The 18,922-nt window shown below is 38.5% G+C and overlaps 2 protein-coding genes across 2 annotated transcripts in view; one reads left to right on the top strand and one right to left on the bottom strand.

Moving 5' to 3' along the window:
• Nucleotides 1-8,471, bottom strand: part of POP1 (POP1 homolog, ribonuclease P/MRP subunit) — a 34,273-nt gene extending 25,802 nt beyond the window's left edge. Inside the window, exons 1-4 of the mRNA XM_010955762.3 lie at nt 8,336-8,471; nt 3,085-3,225; nt 1,315-1,482; nt 154-329 (exon numbers count right to left, since the gene is read on the bottom strand). Coding sequence (XP_010954064.2) covers nt 154-329; nt 1,315-1,482; nt 3,085-3,223 — 483 coding nt within the window. The 5' untranslated portion in view covers nt 3,224-3,225; nt 8,336-8,471. The remainder of the gene's footprint in view (nt 1-153; nt 330-1,314; nt 1,483-3,084; nt 3,226-8,335) is intronic.
• Nucleotides 8,472-8,516: 45 nt separating this feature from the next.
• On the top strand, nt 8,517-15,941 carry RIDA (reactive intermediate imine deaminase A). Its single transcript, XM_010955761.3, has 6 exons — nt 8,517-8,705; nt 10,434-10,539; nt 12,245-12,299; nt 13,571-13,639; nt 14,184-14,239; nt 15,337-15,941. The coding sequence occupies exons 1-6, from the start codon at nt 8,641-8,643 to the stop codon at nt 15,397-15,399; spliced, it is 414 nt and encodes a 137-aa protein (XP_010954063.1). The 5' UTR covers nt 8,517-8,640; the 3' UTR covers nt 15,400-15,941.
• The last annotated feature ends 2,981 nt before the right edge of the window (nt 15,942-18,922 follow it).

Genomic DNA, 18,922 nt, shown 5'->3' with positions numbered 1-18,922 from the left:
GTGGGAAAGATAATGATTAAAACAAAAAATATACAAAACATTCATGTGGTTTTTTAGTTTTCCTTTTAGTAAGTTCCATTAGGTTAATACGTTTCCATTTCTTTTAGGCGAAACCAAGCTAAACGATTACACTAAGGGAGGCCTGTACTCTACCTCTTTCTGGGCAATCTCCCGCAACCGTCGAGGAAGGCGTTTGACGTTGTGGCTCATGGCTCTTCGTCTCATGTGCCGTGGCAGAGTCTGGAAAACCAGCGAATTAGAAGATTTCTGGGTCACTGCTTTCAACATGGCACTGATTTCAGCAGCTCGGGCTTGAGCAAAAGTAGAAGCTGTCAAAGGAAACAGCACCATCATTTAAAGACTAGTCTTGAATCCACACTTTACTGGTAGGTTTCAGAAGGAAGCCCGATTCGAAGTATATGAGCTTTGACCACCCTCACCCCCGACAGATGAACACCAATAGTCATTATTTCTGTGTTACATGACTGTGAGTCTGTTCTTCAACTTACATATTTTTCAAGTTTTCTATAAGGACTCAGTTTTACTTTTCAAAAATAAAGTTAAAAAATAAATTTTAAAAGAATTTTTTGAAACAAAGGACTATGTGCAATATAATCACAACCATTTTTAAGTGCAACAATCCCACAAGAAAACAAAGAAAAAACAAAATTTTAAAAGATTTTGACACCAAGGATTTTTTTCTTAATATTTTCTGCTTTTTGCAAATATGTGGCAAATATTTAGTTAGACTGAAAATTAGACTTTTGGGGAAGAATGAACAGAGTGCTGGAGCCATCTAAGTGAATTCCTCCAAGAAGCCATAAAGAAAGATGAGAAGGCAGCCCTAAGGTGTGTACAAGGAATATAGGGCTGTACAGTAGTGGGGGAGGCTGAAAAAGGAGGCTGAAAAGGACCTGGAGACAGGTAGTCAAAGGCTTTTGTTGCCCTCAGTATGTTAAATTTGGCTTTATCTTTGGAAATACTATGCTGAGGAGTGTAGATGGCATTTTACATTTTTTAAAGGGAAAATGAGGCCAGCAAAGATTTTAAGACTAAAAGGAACAAACAGTTCACAAATAAAGACCTGTAAAAAGATGGTAAGAGAAAGGAGAGAAACTGAAGGAAGGAGAGCAGTCAGTCAGGCCCAGGGAGGCTCTGCCCTGAGTCCAGGCTGGAGGTGAGAAGCACCCGACGTGGACGGAGGAGAGAGACAGAGGCCAGGCCAAGACCCTAGGGAAGGCATTAGAAATCTGGCTGCATGAGAAACAAAGAGCTCATCGTACAATCAAACTTCGCTTCAGTACAAAGGCCTACCGGTTATATACTTGGGGATCTCCTGCGAAGTGCCCTCGGGACCTGCTTTCCAGCCTCCCTTTTTTTTAAACGTTAATCTGGAGGAAGACTGCTCGTTGGCATCCGACTCGGCCAGTGTGTGGTGGGCTGTTCTGGTCTGCCGCTGTCGTGAAGTCCCAGAATGAGGCTCTAGTATATTTTCAAAAAGAAAACAGTAACAAATACGTCACTATTATCAGAGATAAGGATTAGAGTGTTGATCGTATTTTCAATCCTGTAACCACCCTGTCAAATGGCCATCACTACCTTCCCTTTAAAGAGAGGGGATCTCAGGTAGGGAGGTGAATTAACTTGTCCAAGGTCACACAGCTAGTAGGCAGCATACTAGCTAATCACCTCAGTGTGACACAAGAAAGACCCTTAGATATCAGGGAAATTTCTCCATATAAATGCTGCAATGTGGATTTTACATCTAAGCTCCCTTAAATACTACAATCCAAATGATTTTGTATATCAAATTGAGAGCCACTAAGCAAAACTGAAGAAAGAAATAAAAGCAAGGGGGGAGGGTATAGTTCAAGTGGTAGAGCGTATGCTTAGCATGCACGAGCTGCTGGGTTCAATCCCCAGTACCTCCTCTAAAAGTAAACAAATCTAATTACCTCCTCCCTACCAAAATAAAATAATTAAATGATACAATAATAAGTAAGTTTTTTTTAAAAAAAGAAATAAAAGCAGAGTCTCTGTGCAAATGTCTGGGCATTCAAACCATTCTGCCTTAAGACAACATCAAATCCCTCTCTGTGAATAGCGGGGAGAGATCAGCAGAGAATTCTGCAGCATTCCCTCTCACTTCCACTGCAGTGATAATCATCAAACCCCTGTGATCACCAGACATGCTGCGAGGTCTGCCTCTGTGAGGTTTACACAAGATAATGTGTGCTCAGTCCTCTCACTCGGCATGCTGGGCACCAGTGTTGGATCTGAATCTATTTTCTGTTTTCTGTTGCTACCTAGTGAACAACTATCATAACACCTGCTAAGGTTCTAAAATCAGCACACAAACTGAATACAGATATGATAAATGTGCTATATTCCTATTAGGAAATACAGATGTGTAATTTAATAATAACTGTTTAGGAACAGATAAAATATATCAGCTCTAAGACATGTACAGCCAATTCCTGTTATTCCCAGCAGTTATGTTCTAGAAAGTCACAGGGAACACTGGATTAGTGAACCGCTGCTCCTAGAGAAAACACGCACGTATCTATGCATGCATGTATATACGATGGTGATCTTAACTCATAAAAACAACTCATCCTAGTCTATTCTATGTCCTTTCTTTTATAAAGAGAAAAACACAGTTCATAAGCTTACGTGACCTGCCCGAGGCGGGCCCACACTTGGAACTCAAAGCCGGGTCAGAGCGGGGAGCTCCCTGTACCACACGGCCCTGCCCCGCCAGTCTCTGTCCTCTGGTCACCTCCACGAGACTGAAACAAGAAGGCAACTGGGAACACACGCTGGGAATGTCCCTGTTAGACAATTTAAACTTCTTTCTCACTCTGCATGTTCATGAATGACCTCCAAAGTGCCATGAGGATTAGTTTTGGGGGTGCAAACTTAGCAACTGGGTGAATTTGCAAACACAAAATGTGCAAATAATGAGGGTCAACTGTATCTGTTTTTAATCAGCTCATTTACTATTGAGATAACTATCAAAACGAGCGGACAGCAGTAATTCAACCCAGGTGGCAGTGCGTGTAGGCAGTATCACGTGTACCTTACCTTTCTGAGCTTGGAAGGGTTTTCCACCTCCATTACGGTGCTTTACATCTCTATCAGCCACAAAGCCAGAGGATAAAGTCACATTGGTGGGCTGGTTTCTCATTTTCTTAGCATGTTTCCTTTCTTTTGCATTAGACATTTCTGGAAAGAAAGTAATAAATTTAGTACAGGGAGAAGAAACTTCCATTCAAAAGTAAAAATAAATTTAGTGAATAAACGTTCATGTGACTCAAAATTTGCCTCTTCAATATAATAAATCTCCATTTATCACAGGTGGATTGATGATATCGAAACATCACCCTGATACTGATCTACAGCAGGGGTTTCTAACCAGAGGGATCTCCAAGGGAGCCAGGAATGGTCTCAACACCAAAAACCTGATTCAACAGAAAAAAAAAAGTTCTATTTTGCACTGCCAAATAATTGAGGCATATACCATTGCAGACACTGCATAAAGTCTGTTGGAAGAATGAAAAATGAGGTGTGAAAAGATCCCTATGCTGTGGCAAAAAAATAAATAAACAAATAAACAAACTAGCTAAAACATTTTATCAAAATTCTTAGGTGAAACAAGAGCCACATGAATCCATGAGATACGGGCCACACTACTCCGACAGGATAACTTCACCAAAAATTGAACATAAATTACTGATGTTTTCATTTCTACTACTGAGCTGAGGCCAGCTGTACCTTTAATTTATAACAGCAAAAGGATTTCTATTTGAAGTAAGGACAAAGGACAAAAACCTGGTGGAGCCTGATGGCTTTACTCAGTAGTTCTCAGCTCTCAAGCTCAACACCTCCTTTCTTTTACTGAATAATTTGAAGCACCAGTTTTCTATTTTAAATGAAACTCATTAACATAATCTGCTAGACCTATAACTTTTATCAAAACATGTCCTACAATATGTGCCCTAATTGTAATGTAAAGGAGGACTAAAAGTAATTTTAATAAAATAATATGTATTTCCTGTGTGTAAATATTTCACTGTAACTGTACTTGATGACATCATAAAATAGATATTTTTAACCCGGAGGACAATCATTGACACAGGCACCAACAGAGGCATTGGCACAATCTGTAGAGCTGGAGAAGGGTGCTGGAAGCCCCCTTCCTACCCCCTACAACAGTCATGAATGCTTTCCCTGCTGTCTATAGGGAGGTCTGACGCAGGGAAGGGCCCTGAAGGAAGGGGGACACTAGGAGGTTGGGAAGCTCAGAGTAGCAGAACCAAGCTATTCCCTAAGAATTTAAATATTAATACTAGTATTAATATTAGTCTTTATTCGTACCTATACACAGAAGTACCATGAATGAAACAGCTACAAAGGCAAAGCAATAGAGGTGTGTTGTACTAGTACCTCAAAGAGAAAGTAGCAATGCCACTGGTGACATTTCCGAATTTCCTAACACTTCCTAACTTTCCAAATTGGTAAACACTCCTTGGTAAAGTACAAATTTTTTTTTTAAGTAGAATCTTGCCTTGATTTACTGTATTCCTAGAAAGTTGTGTGTATATTGAATCTATGCAGCCAAATGCCTTTATGCAAAGCAGGGCTGGACAACTGTGGGACTTTTCTGCACGCTGCGGGATGGCAGCAGCATTACCCTAATCAGTATGCCAACCAAAAGCACATGCAAAACTTTCAAACTGCCACATCAAGATGTGCATCACTTCCAGTGAGTACCACTGAATTAACTACCATGCATTCACTTACCTCTTTCCAATGTAAGATGTCACACAAAATTAAGAGTTATCTACGTGGCATAGTGTTTAAGAGCCTTCACTTTGGAGTTAAATCTAGATTCAAATACCTTCCTTAGCAGTTTTTAGTCACATAATCTTAGGAGAATTACTTTCCCTCTTTGAGCTTCAGTCTCCTCCTTCTGTACATGGGGATAATCACAAGGCTGCTGTGAGAATTAAATAAGGTAATGTCCGTAACACACAGCATGGGGCTTTGCATAAACTAAGGGCTTGGTTTTTATGGTAGCTATTATTCTTAAATAATAAATGAACTAACTATTCTTTAATAATAAATGAACTAACTAACTAACTAGGATTTTCTTATGAGCTATTATTCTTCAATAATAAACGAACTATGTCTTTCCACTTTCTCACTCCATTCTTCTTTGACCTAAATGAAAGACAACTACATCTATAGCCAAAAACATTTTTCAAACTAAAAAATAGGTAGGAAGTAAATGGAGTTCTACAGAAATGGTTGGCTGGTGAAGGACATGACTCAGATCAGTCTGCATTAAGAACTATTCAGAATTATCTTGCAACTTAGTCTACTATTACCTGCTTGAATCAGAACTTGCCCAGCAAGACAGAGCACTACCTGGGAACCCTGGCTCTGCTCAGGGCCAGGGCCAGGCTGGGAGTCCAGGATTAGGGTAACCTTCACAAGTCACATCTCTGAGCTTAGATTCCAGACTAAAAATTGAGCGATTGAACTAGCAATAGTCCTCTAACAGTTCTAACAGTAGAAGAGAATGAATATAGAATACATCCTTATGAAGTCTGAGGATTTAGCTTAAAATAGCTTCCAGAAGGAATCTTGTCTCTTACCTTAACATTCAAGTGAATTTTACATTTATTCCTAATATTGTTTGTGTTTGTTTTCATATTCATTCAATCAAAACTTTAGTAAGAACTAAATATGTGTCAGGCTTCATGAAAGTCATTTCTCCCAAATCTTCAAATAAATTGGACACGTCATGTTTTCTCATGTAGCACATTATCCCCTGGTTGATCAGACACATGCCTTGGTAGACTGGTTTCAAAATCTGGGATTAAACAAGTGATTTCTAATTTCTTCAGATCCAAAAAACTGGTGACTCAGACTTAATATAACTGCCTTAAGAATACAGGTACCTTGTTTCACAAGAAATATTTTACTCCAGTTCAATTATTTGTAATGCTCAAAGAGAACTCCTTATTTAAAAAATCATATGGTGAACTGTTTTGTAAATAAAAAATATCTCCTAGTTATCCAGTTTAATCAAATTTAACAATCTTTTGGGCACCTACTATGTGCATAAAACTTTTGGGCTGTGTGTATGCCGAAGTAGTATAGGGGTGTGGCCTCTTCCCTTAAAGAATTAGTCATCTTAGGCAGCCAACATTTACTGAGAACTATATGTGCTGGGTACTATTCCACATGCCTTACTCATTTAATTCTCACAACTTTGTGAGGGAAATACTAGCACTATCTTCATTTTATAAATGAAGAAACTGAAGCCAGGTAGGTAACATTAAGTTTGTGATTGTGCTGGGATTCAAACCAGGCAGTCTGGCTCTATTCACTTGTTTTTTGGGGGTTTTTTTTGGTGGGGGTAGGTAATTAGGTTTCCTTATTTATTCTTAGAGAAGGTACTGGGGATTGAACCCAGAACCTAATGCATGCTAAGCATGCACTCTACCACTTGAGCTATACCCTCCCCCCTGTATTCACTATTTTTAAAACAAAAAAAAAACAATTAGAGAGATAGACCCCATATAATAAAAGATTAAATTTTGCAGTACAGTGCAATAGGAAACTGGATACAGGAAAGAAAAAGTGTGAATCTGCAGGAAAAAGCAATGAGAAAACAGGATTTCATTAGTTGGAACTTGGATAGGGAAGAAAGAGTACTCAGGAATCTACTTTGTGAACTCAGGAGGACTCTGGACAAGTAGATTAGAGAGGGAAGAGAGAGCAGAAGAGGATAAAACTGAGTAGGCAAGGGGAGGCCAAAACTCTAAACCAATGAGAAAGCTCTGCCGGTTCCTGTGCTGGAAGTAGGAAAGCCAAAACCTCAGCAGTATGTGGAACAAAATGAGGGGGAATAAAGAGGATTTTCTGATATTACATTTCAGAAGCAGAGGACAGGGATTCTTTCTGTTACATCTCCAGCAACTAACAAAGTTCCTTGCACAAAGCAGAGGCTCAGTATATACATACACTTGCTGAACGTACATGTGAACGCATAAAAGTGTGAAACGTGCCTCTCATAATGCATATATTAACAGTTAAAAAGTATTTAGCCAAGTACCACTGCTTCTGATACAGCATGACTGAATATCTGCCAAGAGACCAGCTCTGGGGTCACTTGCTGGACCAAGATCAATAATCTATTTGAAATCAGACCCCAGTCACTAGGCTTCTGCTGAGATTGAAAGGGAACACATAGACACCTTGTAAAGCTCTACGTGCTCTCCAGAGAAAGGAGCATGGGTGGGGCAGGGAAGTGAATGACGCCCAGATCTACGTGCTGTCCCCTGAATGACCCATCTTATCCCTTTCGGGTGGCAGGAGAGGGGTGTGAGCCCATACCGAGGGACAGCCTCTGCCCAGTGGGGCAACACAGAGAAATGACAGAGGCAGGGGTCATGAGCGCAGGGGCTGAAGTGTAAGTAGTTAAGGCGTGCAGTTAGGGGGGGGTGTAGTCTCCAGAAGAAGAGAACCAGGCATGGCTTTCTTAACACAACAGAAGCCATTTTTGGCCTAAGCCAGTTTATGATCTAAGCCTGGCCCCAATGCTTGCCTTTGAACAGGTCTCAGTAATAATAATCTTAAAGAAACAAAAGAACGAACAGCTATTATCAGGTTAGAGAAGTAGCAAGAGCAAAAATCATCTGTAAACTCCCAGTTCCATTTCCATGGTAAAGACTAGCCTGAAGCACTTTCTTGTGCAGTTTTGTGGAATTTGAACCCCCCTTGGGCGCTGAATCACAGGATCAAATGGAACCTAAGGGAAGATGATGTTGACATTTTCTGACCCTCATGCCTTCAATCAACTAACGCCTAGACTCTGTTGACCTTCGCCCCAATTCTATGCCGAATTCTCCTCTGTTCAAGCCCCTTCTTGACTATGTATGTACCCTTAGCTTAAAGTTTCCCCAATTTTGCTGTTCAGGGAGACACTGCTTTGGGAAAGACCGCTGGTGTTCACCTGACTTGCATCAAGTAATAAATCCTTCCCTCTCCCGGTTTTTTGGCTTGGTTGGTTTTTTGTTTTGTTTTGTTTTTTGGCTCAACACCCACCAAGAGGTGAACCTAGCTCTTCCGTAACAGGAGGAGGTGGGGCAGGAAGAGGGGGCCCCTGCCCAGACAGCAAGGAAAGAAGACCAGGTCACCCCGGTGTGAGGAAGAAAATCAGAGGGGAGACTGGCCAGTGCTCCAGCGCTGGTTGAGGGGACCTCCCCACACACTCCCCTCATTCTCGCGGATCCTGGCGAACGCCAGCCCCAACACGACCTACCTGCCAGACACTCTGTGGGAGGAAGCCAGAGCTCCCCAGGTCAGAATGACAAGGCTCTGCGACAGTCCTTACAGACGCGACGTGCGCGGCGAGCGAGCTGGACGGCGCATGCGCCCATGCGACCGCTGCCTCCACGTGGCCCAGAGTCTCGCAGAGACTACAATTCCCAGAATGCTTAGCGAAACCACCCCGGGCGATGCTTTAAAGTGGGGACTCTCAGCCCCGGTGGTTAGTCTCGTGATACGCCAGTGGGGCTCGTGTACTGGTTAGCTGTACCCAGGGGCAGCGAGAGAACAGGATTAGCCATGTCGTCCTTGATCAGGAAGGTAATCAGCACCGCCAAGGCCCCAGCGGCCCTTGGTCCCTACAGGTACTGAGGCATGTGGGAGTCGGGACTGACTCCAGGAGTGTGGAGTCCAGGATTCAGGGCTTGGAGGGGCTGGGGTCAGAGCTGGGGCGGGCCTCAGGGTTACTTGCCCGCAACCCCGCCCAACAAGCCGAACAGGGAAGGTGAACCTAGGAAGTGGGGCAACACATCCGGAGACCTGCTGCGAGTTATAAAGTTATCAATTTTATATTTAAAATGATAAAGAAAAGAGATATGGTCGGGAAAATCAGGGACGTCATGAAGTAAAAGGAAAGTTTGGAGCATGTTCGAAAGCAAAATATGGGAAACTAGATTAGAAATGAGGATATCCTGTTTCTCAATAAACACGTAATGGTAAAACAAGTTTTACTTCTAAATTTAAATTGATATTAAGATTTCTGTATCAACATTTTTGAAACGGGGATACTTAATGCTACTGAATTGTATACCTTAAAATGGTAAATTTTGTTTTATATATATCACAATTAAAAAAAAGAAACAATGGAGGGGCTTTCTTTATCCAGAAACGAATAAATTTGCCTTTAAAGTTGATTTGTTTGTCTCTCTTTCAAGTCTCAGTGTAGTCTATTCGCTTTCCTGTGATTTTATCCTAATTCTGAAATTTAGTATCCTCGCTGCAAGAAAAGTTCCAAAAGCACTTTGCAGAAATGAAGAGTACCCTCACAGTTGGAGTTGGAGCCTTAATTGACCCTGCAGCAGCAGTGATTAAACTTGTCTGATAATAATTACACATTTTCTTAAGAGCACTCTTGGCATTACTTTTGTTTGTTTTACAGCTTTGCTGAGGTACAAGTTACATATAAAACTGACCCATTCTAAGTTTTAGTAAATGTATATTCATGCATCAGCTGCTACAAACAAGGTTTTGAGTATTTCCGTCAACCTACCCTTCCCCACCAAAAAAAATTCCCTCATACTCTTTTGTGGTCAGTTCCCACTCCTACCTGAGGCAGCTACTAATCTACTTTCTGGGTTTTGTTTTGTTTTTCCCTAGAATTTCATATAAGTAGAATCAAATAATATGTAGCCTTTAGTTGGATCTATTAGTGGGTGTTTTTTTATTTGTTTTTCTTGTTGGCTATCATGAATAATGCTGTTCTGAACATTCATGAAGTCTTTGGACATGTGTTTTCATTTCTTTTCGGTAGTTGCCTAGGAGAGAAATTGCTGGGTTGTATGTTACGTATATGTTTATAAGAAATTGCCAAGCTGTTTTCCAAAGTGTCTGTACTGCCAGGCATTCCCACCAACAATGTATGAGGGTTCCAGTTGCTCCATATCTTCTTCAGTGCTTGTTATTATCAGTGATGCCTTATTGTATGTAATGGTATCTTAGTGTGGTTTTGGTTTACATTACTCCTTGGCTCTTTCTATGTCTTCTTTTGTGAAGTATCTGTTTAAACCTCCTGCCCAAATTGTACTGGGTTGTTTGTCTTTAAACTAATGAGTTATAAGAGTTCTTTATGTATTGTAGATGTAAGTCCTTTGTTAGGTACACGTTTTGCAAATATTTTCTCCCAGTCTGTGATTAGTGTTTTCATTTTCTTAAAGATGTCTTTCAACAAGCAAAAGTTTTTCATTTTAATGAGGTCCAATTATCAACATTTTTATTTTACATTTTGTGTTTTTTTTGTCCTAGGAAAGAAGTCTTTTAGCATTGAATTTTATATTTATATTTTATATATTCACTGTATTTCTTGTTCATTGCAGTCAGGCTGTGTTAGTCGACAGGACCATTTACATTTCAGGACAGCTAGGCATGGACCCTGCAAGTGGACAGCTTGTGCCAGGAGGAGTGGCAGAAGAAGCTAAACAGGTGAGTGATTTTTCATATTTGAAGTTCCCTTCTCTCTTTTTAATATTGAGGAGTATTAGGAATCCCCTTGACTGATTTGTTTTATAGAGATTATCAGATAAGTGCTTTTTAAGTTACTGATTGACTTAGGACAGTTTTTTGTCAGTAGAAAATTGAAAATGTTATGAATCATTTAACAACCAAAAAAAAAAAAGATAAAGGTGACTTTAAACTTGAATTATTGGATATTAACTAAGCTTATTGTGATAAATCATTTTATAATATATACATATATTAAATCATGTTAAACAACTAAAACTAATACAATGTTATATGTCAGTTATATTTCAATAAAATGGGAGGGGGAAACCCTGAATTACTGATCAGATAACATCTTGCTACTTCCAAATGGATTGGGAAATTTTCTTATCAGGGCCAATGACTTGCAAAAAAAAATCCACTACCACAGAAGTAAAAGTCAACATTTGTTAGAAAGAGAGATATAGCAAAGGTTCCATGCAGTATGTCTTTTAAGATCAGAATGGGGGATAGAATTCTAATCCAATAAATAGAATTAAATTATAATTTAATATTTTCACTGAGTCATTTGTAATATTCAAAGATAAAAAACAACCCAAATATCCATCCATAAGGAAGTAGTTAAGTAAATCATGCTAGATCCATTCAATTAAGTTAATATATTGAGATCTCCAAGATAAGTTGTTACATGATAAAATAAAACCAAGATGCAGAACAGCATGCACAATAAGCTACCACCTCTGAGTGTGTGTCTGTCTAAAGATATAATCATTTACATTGGTATAAGCACTGAGTGTCTCTGGAAGGTTATACAAGAAACTAGAAACAATGCTTACCTCTGATAAAGGAAACTGATAGGGTGGGTAGGGAAGGAGACATCTTTTCATTGTATGTGCTTTTTTTTATAGCTTTTGAGGTTGTTTTTTCTTTTTTGCCATATCCATGTATTACTTATTTAGGAGATTAATTACTTTTTTATAAAAATCAAATAATGTGACCAGTCAAGTGGAAGAATGAGCTGAAAAAATAATAAATTAAGGACAGGGTGAAAAACCAATGTTTTTCCAAAGGCCATAGTGTCAAACATATACACAATTTGCTAATATTGTTTTTTGATAAAAAGGAAGAACTCTTTAAAAATCGAATATTGCTTTAGGGAGGGAGGGTATAGCTCAGTGGTAGAGCACATGTTTAGCATGCACGAGGTCCTGGGTTCAATCCCCAGTCCCTCCACCAAAAAAATTAATAAATAAATAAACCTAATTTCCTCCCCACCCCAGAATAAAATAAATAAAAATCGAATATTGCTTTAAAAAAAACATGTTTTAATGCTGACTAGCTCATACTTATTCTCATACTGATACAGAATTAGGAGCCCCAGTAATTATTTCTGTTTTAGCTTAGTGGACATTGGCTGAGAATTTCACACACCCAGCACTGAGGAAGAGACTTCAGTTTTTTTCCTCACAAAAGTAGACAAATTCTCACTGTATTTCCATTAAAGAAAGCCAAGAAGCAATTCACTTGTAGAGAGGTGGCCTCCCAAGAGTATAATTTCCTAGAAAAGGAAAATTTTTTCTGCAGCATAGGCTATTTAAGGATGTATTAGGGAAACATGGTTAGTTGAATTCAATTAAAGCTTTAATGTAACATCAGTGCCTTAAGCCTTTTTTGCCTTGGTTCACAGGCTCTTACAAACATAGGTGAAATTCTGAAAGCTGCAGGCTGTGACTTCACGAATGGTGAGCAACTTGATATTATTTCACATTTCTGTTTGATATTTCTTTGATCTTTTTGAAGAATACATGGCATTCAGTAATATGTCATGCCAAATATTTGTTGTTTAAAATTGGTTTAATTTCAATCCCATTTTAATCAAGAATCAGTAGTCAATCTAAGAAAAAATTGGAAAATTTTGTTTGAGCCAACCTGAGGATTATAACTTGGGAGACAATCTTTCAGAAAGCTCTGAGAACTGTTCTGAAGAGGTAAGGGGAGAGGCCAGAAAATAATATGATTTTGGTGAAGGGGTACATTCAGTCAAAGGGCACACACCTTGGTAGAAGGTTACTGCTATTCACAAGGAACAGATTTCTTAATGGTTTTAGTGCTTTTCTAAGTATGGGAAGATTCCAAAAACTAGGTTCCTTAAATTTTCTCCTGAAAATATCTGAGAGCCAGTTGTGCCAGTTGTCCCAGAGCACAAAGTGCCTTATCCTGATCTCCCTCAGTTCCTTTCAGGATATATTATTGTAGGTCAGCGACTGCGGTGGCCAAGGACGATTCTTGTAGGACTGGATGGTGGGCAGCATTCTTTATTTTACAATTCCCTCCCTTTTGACCTTAATTCCAACCAAGGTTTGGGTTTGGGAGGCATTTCAGGATCAGTTGGTCCCACAGCACTAGGAATGCTCATTCCCAGGTCAGGTGAGGATTTCATTGATAGGCCACTCGGTGTACTATTAGGGACTAGGGCTCTGTTAACAGTAGCAAAAGCCACAGTCCAGGAAGTGGTTCTCTCTTGTTGCTTCCTCCGATACCTAGAGTTACATTATTATAATCATTGCTCTTGTGAAACTGTCATTTCAAGTCATCCAGTTAGCCTTATTTTTATTGGAGGCTCAGTCACACATTTGGTAAAGCAGGAAACAATAATCTTGTAAAATAGGCAGAATACAAGTAATACAACTAGTGACATTAATAAGGTCATAAGTAAGTAATGTTATCTTCTAAAGAGTTACATGGCTGGCACCAGAAGAAGAAGAATTGAACCTTGTGGCTGGGCAGATATTTCTGTCATTGGAGAGGTCTGGGTAAGGCTCACTGCAGGTGCACAATGCACCCTAGAGGGGAGGGAGGAGGACTAAATGGGCAGAGAAAAAAGTTTACGTTTAAATTTTTCTTGTCTTGCCTTAAAATGTGAATTTTATTTCATCAGTACTGTTTCTCTAAGTATGTTTTGGATCCAACCAGGTGACTAAATAAACATAATGGCAATTTATATATCTCCTAGTGGTGAAAACAACAGTTATGCTGGCTGACATAAATGACTTCAGTACTGTCAATGACATCTACAAAGAGTGTAAGTAGTCTGGCTTTATTACTGTTTTCCATTTTAAAGAGAAATGAATCTATTACCCTTAATGAGTGTCCTTTATGAATTAAGAGTGTGAGGAGATGCTGAAGAAATGGTCGTAGATCTTGTCCTAAAAGAATCAATAGCCTAGTTGGAAACATGCAGTGTGCCCTCGTGAAAAAGATCCAAGGCATTTCTATTGCATTTTCTAGAATAACATACTACAGCCTGACAAATCCATTTTCCTAAAGCTCAATTTTGGTACACGCTTCTCAGGCTTTCTGTAAGTATCACTTTAAAAACAACCCCCTTCATGTCAAACAAGATGAACACGTCAGAGTATATGGGTATTTTCATTTTTTTCTCAGAAAGTTAAGATATTTTTTAAAGTGTTACCTATCATAGGAATCCTCTGGCAAGATATTTTATCAAACAAATATGAAAGTGAGCTGCTTTTTTTTCACGTTGGTTACTTGCTAGATTCTTAATTATGCAGGGTTGGGTAACAATATAATATCTGAAAACTAAAATGAAATTCTTTTAAATTTAGATTTCAAGAGTAGTTTTCCTGCAAGAGCTGCCTACCAGGTTGCTGCTTTGCCCAAAGTAAGTACGCTGTAAAATGACTCATGTACACAATTTTAAATTTCTACATTGTTTTCTGAATATAACAAACTAAGCACTGTGGCAGGAACTCAAAAGTCTAAAAGGAAGCACCCAATATTACATGCATGGCGGGGAGGGGAGACAAAGAAATTTAAGAAAATTTTTAAAATTTGACCTAAAAGTTAAGAAAATTAAAAAGCAAGACCACACATGAACATGGACACAATAGAATCAGAGTACTTAAATTGTGAGAAAAAGTAAAATGGGAGCTGCACTGTTTTCATGTTACTTAGAGACTATACATTGAGCCAGGTCTGGAGTTCTGCGGTAAAATTTCTACTTTTCTATCGTATAATAAAAAATCTAGACCTTCCATTAGAAAAAATAATCTCAAAACCAGTGGCTCATATATTTATCTCACTGTTCTTATTTTGGTGCCCTAATATAACTAGAAGCTCTTCCTCTGCCCTTAGTGCAACATTCCCACCTACAAAGAAGCAGCTCTCACTGACTTCCGATTCTAATTTTCCACTGAAGAAAATTATCTTCTATGATGAGGGGAGGGTATAGCTCAGTGGTAGAGCGCATGCTTAGCATGCACGAGGTCCTGGGTTCAATCCCCAGTGCCTCCTTAAAAAAAATATATATATATCTCTCCTCTATGAGTGGTATTTTTGTTGCTTTAATTGGTTGTTAGCTGGAATGATCAGCATCATCAAATTAAGGCATAGAGTGTGACTGAAGGAGCTCTGAACTTGGAGTCACAAGACACGCGTTTGAACCTCTTTGTTTAGCTTTGCGTCCTGGAACAGGTTAATTAACCTTTCCAAGCTTCCATGTGTCATCCTCTGAATTGAGAGCCCACTTGATAATAGAGCAGCTATGAGAGTCATGTGAGCTAACAGAGCTGACCACGTTTAGCGTGCTAGCCTGGCCTCTCCTCGATTCGTAGTGAACGTCCCCCTTCCTGTCCTTTGAAAAGCTTAATGTTAAAAATACATGTCTTTCTGTTAATCGCACGTGCTTTTAATAGGCCTTGTGGCCCTCTCTTAATCTGTGAAAATGATCTAAACATCGCTTTGATATTTTCCTGACAGGGAGGCCATGTTGAGATCGAAGCAGTAGCTGTCCAAGGACCTCTCCAGACAGCATCACTCTAAGTGGGCCCAGTGTTACTTAATCTGGAATTTTAATAATGTTTTTAATTAATTCAGCTAATGTCTTACTTTTTATAATTGATGTTGGGAAGTGTAAGGTTGATGGGCATATCTGAAGTTACTATGGAAATACCATATAATAAGGGGGATTGAACACAAATTGAAGATTAATGATGAATCTAGTTACTGATGTTATAAAGTACACTTATAACACTCGTATCACTGGATGTGGGAAAAGAGACACACATTACATAGTTACTCAGATAAATAAAAGGAAAGGGAAATAGCATGTAGGAAAGATGAGCCGCTAATTCCTGAGAAATAAAGAGCACACCTAATTCAATTAAACCCTATTAAGTCAATGATGTGAAATATTTAGCTCTCATGTCAGATACATGATTCTGCTTTTGCTTGAATAAAATTCAAGTGTTTGAGTTTGAATGGTAGAGATGAAGAAGAAACTGGGCCAAAAGGAGAAGAAACTGGGCCAAAATTTTATATAGATGATACTTTTCTAATGGAAATAAAATAGCATGCAGATTTTCCTTGGTGTGAGTCTGTTCACTTATTTTTTTTAACATTTTAATTCATACATTAAATTACATTACCTAATTAAGGGTGGAGGAACCATGAAATTTAAACTCCAACTTTTTTCTCAAAGCTTACAATTCTGACTTTGTACATTTTTACAGTGTTGTAATAAGGCTGTGTATAACTATTTTGTGTTTGTTCTTTGAAGTCTTTTAACATTTTTAGACAACTACTACGTGAGTACCTCCTTGTCGCAGAATAAATTTTAATACACAACTATATAGATTATAAAGCGAAAGCCCCCTTCACTCGCTGTTCGTTCTGCTTACCTCCCCAAAGACGGCCACTGCTGAGAGTTTTGAGCCTTTAAAAGGAACTTTACTGTATGTATTATTCTACAGATTGCTTTCTTCTGTCTTGCAGGCCTTCCATATAAATACATATAGAGCTACCTCATTTTAAAAACTGTTGCAGAGTCTTCTTCGGTGTGGGCATACCTTAGGTGATTTAACCATTCCTCCGAACAATTTGATGTTTGCAAAATATTAACACCAGTGCTGCCGTAACATTTTCACACACACACCTAACATTCTTCCATATTACTTATTTGTTTCAGGTTATTTTAGAAATGTGATGCTAATTTGAAAGGTTTGGTCTACCAAATGACAATTTAAAAGCAGTTAAGAACACCAGTTTTTTGTTTGTGTTTGGGGTTTTTTTTTGGGGGGGGGAGGGAGGTAATTAGGTTTATTTATTTATTTAATAGAGGTACTGGGGACTGCATGCTAAGTGCAAGCTCTACCAGTGAGCTATACCCTCCCTCCTAAGAATACCAGTTTTAAGAGCACAGACTTCAATTCCAGTGGGGTTCTAGGCCCAGATCTACCATTATTAGCTCTATGACCTTAAACTAGTTGTTCAACTTCTTTAAGCCTCAGTTTCCTGAGAGATAATAATTGCACCTTCTCAAAGGGATGTCATAAGAATTGAATAAGATAATGTTTATGGAAAGTACTTAGTGTCTAGCATACAGTAAAGGCTCAGAAAAGCTATCACTACTCAGCAGTGTTTAATAATTGTTAATCATATGGAATAATGTGCTAGATGGAAAAGTTTCTGCTATTTTTACAACTAAATTTATTGACAAAAGATAAAGATGAGGATTCTTCAAGCAGGCAGAGTTGGAGTATAGCACTGTGAATTGATAAAACAAGTAGGCACCGAAAATCATTGTAGACATTTTTACAAGAAGCAGTATAGCACAGTAGTTAAGGGCATGACTGTGGAGCCAAAATCCTGGAGTTCAAATCCTGTTTCACCACTTACGAGCTTTGTAACTTTGGCCAAGTTACTTAAAGTGCTCTGTTCTGTTTCTCCTGTAAAATATCTCCTGTGTTTAATCTGTAAAGTGAGGCTATGACTAGTACCTACTTTATAAGGTTGTTGTAAGGATTAAAGAACTTAGTATGTATTAAAGCACTTAGAATAATGCCTGGCACATACCTATGATGATGATAGAAGGCTTTCTATTATTTGGCAATAAAAATGAGCAATCAAGCCACAGAGAGACATGGAGGAACCTTAAAAGCATTACTAAATGCTGTCTGAGAAGATTACATATTACATGATCCCAACTGTATGACATTCCCAAAGAAGCAAAACTATGGAGATGATAAAAAGATTAGTAGTTTGGTGCAGCCATTATGGAAAACAGTATGGAGATTCCTCAGAAAACTAAAAATAAGATTTACCATTTGATCCAGCAATCCCACTCCTGGGCATATACCCGGAGGGAACTCAAATTTGAAAAGATAATCAAATGCACTCCAAGACGTGGAAGCAGCGTAAATGTCCATCAGCCGATGACTAGAGACGTTAGGACAGCAAAACTACTATGTATGATACTGTGATGGTAGATATGTGTCATGCATTTATCAAAAACCATAGAATGTACAACACAGAGTGAACCCCAGTGTAAACTACAGACTTTAGTTAATAATAATGTGTCAGTATTCATCAGTTGTAACAAATGTACCACAGTAATTAAACATGTTAATAATCACAGAAACTGCAGTGGGGAGAGGGAGTATTTGGGTACTCTGTCATTAAAATGTCCTAGATGGGGTAGGGTATAGTTCAGTGGTAGAACACATGATTAGCATGCAGGAGGTCATGAGTTCAATCCCCAGTACCTCCATTAAATAAGTAATAATAATAAATAAACCTAATTACCTCCCCCCAACAACAACAAAAAAAAGAGTGAAAAAAAAATGTCCTAGAAAATTTAAACCTTTTGTTTTTAAGGATTGTAGTAATGCCATCTGTGTTAGAGTGTTAAGTGAAAATTTCTTCCCTTTCAATTAGAAGATGGTGCTCATAGTTAACTGGTATTGCCTAAAAATATAAAAACTTAGGAAAATCAGCAAGTGACAAACACCACCAACCCCCCTCCAAATGTGCTTGGAAAAATGTTTGACAGGTGGTGAAATTTGTCTAGGACAATACCTGAATTTAAGTTACCCATCAAAACTGGCTTTTTATCAAAAAAAAAAAAACCAGTTTATTATCTACTTCACACTTATGAAAGAAGCTATATAATTTATATGCATAGTTTAAAGCATAATAAAATGAACAGCTACATACCAAACCCAGCTTAAGAAGGCAACATCACCAATACTCTTGAAGCCCCGCATAAGCCCTTCTCAGTCCCATTCTCCTTGCTTCCCCCGAAGGTAACTACAACCCTAAATTTTGTGTTAATCGTTCTTGCTTTTCTTTATAGTTTTGCCACGTAGAAGTTACGCATTTAAATGATTGTTTAGTTTTGCCTGGTTTTGAATTTTATGTTAATAAAATATGGAATATATTTGTCTGACTTGTTTTCATTCAATGTTATGGTTTAAAAAAAACAAACACCTAATATCAAGCAGATACCAAAGAATGCTGGCCTCCTCCATTCCCACCACACAGTGAGAAAAAGAACATTCTTACTGCT

Source organism: Camelus bactrianus, chromosome 25, assembly GCF_048773025.1.
Source record: "Camelus bactrianus isolate YW-2024 breed Bactrian camel chromosome 25, ASM4877302v1, whole genome shotgun sequence".
Classification (NCBI taxonomy): domain Eukaryota; kingdom Metazoa; phylum Chordata; class Mammalia; order Artiodactyla; family Camelidae; genus Camelus; species Camelus bactrianus.
This window is presented reverse-complemented; position numbering and strand designations above follow the sequence as displayed.

Excerpts from the sequence above, each read along its gene's own strand:
- RIDA (XM_010955761.3), top strand. The coding sequence starts at position 8,641 with ATGTCGTCCTTGATCAGGAAGGTAATCAGCACCGCCAAGGCCCCAGCG. Across the intron at positions 12,300-13,570 it reads AGGCTGTGACTTCACGAATG|TGGTGAAAACAACAGTTATG; the intron begins GTGAGCAACTTG and ends TATATCTCCTAG. Across the intron at positions 14,240-15,336 it reads AGGTTGCTGCTTTGCCCAAA|GGAGGCCATGTTGAGATCGA; the intron begins GTAAGTACGCTG and ends TTTTCCTGACAG.